This window comes from Echinops telfairi, unplaced genomic scaffold (assembly GCF_000313985.2).
Source record: "Echinops telfairi isolate 266 unplaced genomic scaffold, ASM31398v2 ScPeMD7_5592;HRSCAF=6446, whole genome shotgun sequence".
NCBI classification, from domain to species: domain Eukaryota; kingdom Metazoa; phylum Chordata; class Mammalia; order Afrosoricida; family Tenrecidae; genus Echinops; species Echinops telfairi.
Genome location: NW_022109491.1, coordinates 45,034,825 through 45,036,995, shown reverse-complemented (window position 1 = coordinate 45,036,995; position 2,171 = coordinate 45,034,825). Strand labels below are relative to the sequence as shown.

General features: G+C 53.2%; 2 protein-coding genes across 3 annotated transcripts in view; one reads left to right on the top strand and one right to left on the bottom strand.

Annotated features, from left to right (window-relative positions):
* Window positions 1-884, bottom strand: part of MGME1 (mitochondrial genome maintenance exonuclease 1) — a 16,730-nt gene extending 15,846 nt beyond the window's left edge. The window contains exon 1 of the mRNA XM_004698155.2: window positions 799-884. The gene's annotated coding sequence lies outside the window, so the exon portion shown is untranslated. The remainder of the gene's footprint in view (window positions 1-798) is intronic.
* A 225-nt stretch (window positions 885-1,109) lies between these two features.
* SNX5 (sorting nexin 5) overlaps window positions 1,110-2,171 on the top strand; it is a 28,408-nt gene continuing 27,346 nt past the window's right edge. The window contains exons 1-2 of one of the 2 annotated variants that reach the window (XM_045295266.1): window positions 1,110-1,212; window positions 1,443-1,534. In XM_045295266.1, coding sequence (XP_045151201.1) covers window positions 1,481-1,534 — 54 coding nt within the window. In that variant the 5' untranslated portion in view covers window positions 1,110-1,212; window positions 1,443-1,480. The remainder of the gene's footprint in view (window positions 1,213-1,442; window positions 1,535-2,171) is intronic. The other variant, XM_045295267.1, reaches the window with a different exon arrangement.

The following is a 2,171-nucleotide window of genomic DNA, read 5'->3' as shown; positions in this document are numbered from 1 at the left end:
CCCACATGCAGATACGTCCACGAGTGAGTACCGGGCGTGAAGCCTGTAACCCATGCTACCCCATGCTTCAAGAAATAATTACAAATTATTTCTAATTTGTAATTAGAAATAAATATTTCACAATATCTAATACATACTGTTTTTGTGATTAATCACTATGCTTTGATGTTCACTTTGTAACAATGAAAATACATCCTGCATACGACATATCAGATATTTACATGACGATTCATAACAGCAAAATTAGTTACGAAGTAGCAACGAAAATAATTTCAAGGTTGGGGATCACCACAACGTGATGAACTGTATTCAAGGGACGCGGCATTAGGAAGGTTGAGAACCACTGTGCTAGAGCGAGCCGGCTGGGGTAGTGGTTAAGCATTAGGTTGCTAACCACAAAGTCCTCGGGAGAAAGATTAAGTTATTTAATCCCGAAAAGACGGTGTTGGATAGAGGGCGTATCAGATATTAAACTGATAAAACCCACAGGGGCAGTTCTACCCTATCCTATAGGGCCGCTTTGAATGGGAATCAACTCGTGACAGTGAGTTACTAAGTATTCTGAATGGGGTTTTCTCCTTACATCTAAACATCTTTAAAGGTGGGTGGTAGGCGGAGTTCGTGTCATAGCGGTTAGGGTTGGGCTGCTAATCACAAGGCTAGTAGTTCAAAACCACTAGCCGCTCCACGGGAGAAAGGTTGATTTTTTTTGGTTCCCGTAAAGACTTGGTGGGGGAAGTCAGGGGTAGGAAAGAAGGGCTTAAGGAGAAGTTGAGTCCCCGCGACAGGAATAGGTACCTCAAAAGTCACAAGGCTGCGACTTGGCAGGTGTGGAACGCATCACGTAATCGCCAGGCCACGAACATCCTCTCGGCACTTACTTTCATTGGTTCCACGCTCTCTTCCTGAAATAGGACCCGCCCACATTCGGCGGCCCCAGCATGCACTGCGGCGCGCACGCGCGGTCGCCAGGCCATAGTTCACCTACTTTCTTTCCGGAGGAAGTGCGGGCGCCTATAAAGCGCGCCCTTTCACTCTCGCGAGATCTCACGTCACCGCTCGTCGCCATCTTGGGCTTGGGCTGGGGGATAAATTCCGCCAGCAAGGGAGCGCGCTCTTTCTCGCGACGCGCCCTGCGGGCTGGGTGGCTGCTAGAGACAGTTCCTGGGCTCTGGCCCTTGGTCTGCTGTGTCTGCGCGGTGCAGAGCAAGGGTAGGCCCCGCGTTGTTTTTGTGCCCGGCTCCTAGATGGGCGACAGCGGGGACGGGGGAGGCGATTTGGGGGAGCACGTGGCGCGTTGTTCGCCTGCTCCCGGGGCTGCTGGGATGGTGGAGGGGTCCCCAGGCTTCCCGCCTCAGTCTCTCTGGGCCAGCGGAGGCGGGACCGCGGCCGCCTCCGAGAGGCGACCAGACTGCCGTCCATCTTCTTCTTTCCTCGCCCAGCCAGGCAAAGGCAGCCCCTTCTCGAGACCCGCGTCGCCATGGCCGCGGTTCCCGGGTTGCTGCAACAAGAGGAGGAGGAAGACCACAGCAAGGTGAGGCTCTTCTCGCTCAGGCTACAGGTGCGGGCCTCGCCAACGTCCCGCGCCTGCATCTTCCCACCCCCTATTATCACCCTTTCCTCCCCCGATCGTCACCCACACGCCCCGCATGGGTCCTGGCCCTGCTCCCGAGTCTCCGAGCTAAGGGCTTCGCACGCGGGATGCACCCGCTGGGACCAGAGACGCGCACCCATGAGACCGACGGGACCGCTCTCGGTCTGGTCTCTGGAAACTTGGGGACAGGCTTTTATATTAAACTCTTTTAAATCTTCGCGTGGGTTCATGATTTGATGGTGGGCGTGAAAAAAAAAAAAAAGGATCAACTCAACCCTCCTGAGTTTGAGACACCCTGTCCCGAGGGGAGGGGGAAGCGCGGCCGTGGGGAATCCAAGTCAAATCTGTAGCAGGCACGTTACAACTTTATAGACATTAAATGCGGTGCGTTTGGGGGAGTTTGGGAATTCTCAATTGGCTTACAATTGCATGCCAGTTCGAAAAACAAATACACCACGTTTGTCTTTGTGTAAGTTAACCCCAACCAAAGCTACCGCTTTTGAGTCCATTCGAATTCTAGCGGCCCTCGCAGAGACCAGAAATTCTCCGAAGTTCTCAAGCCCGTGTGATAAACAGT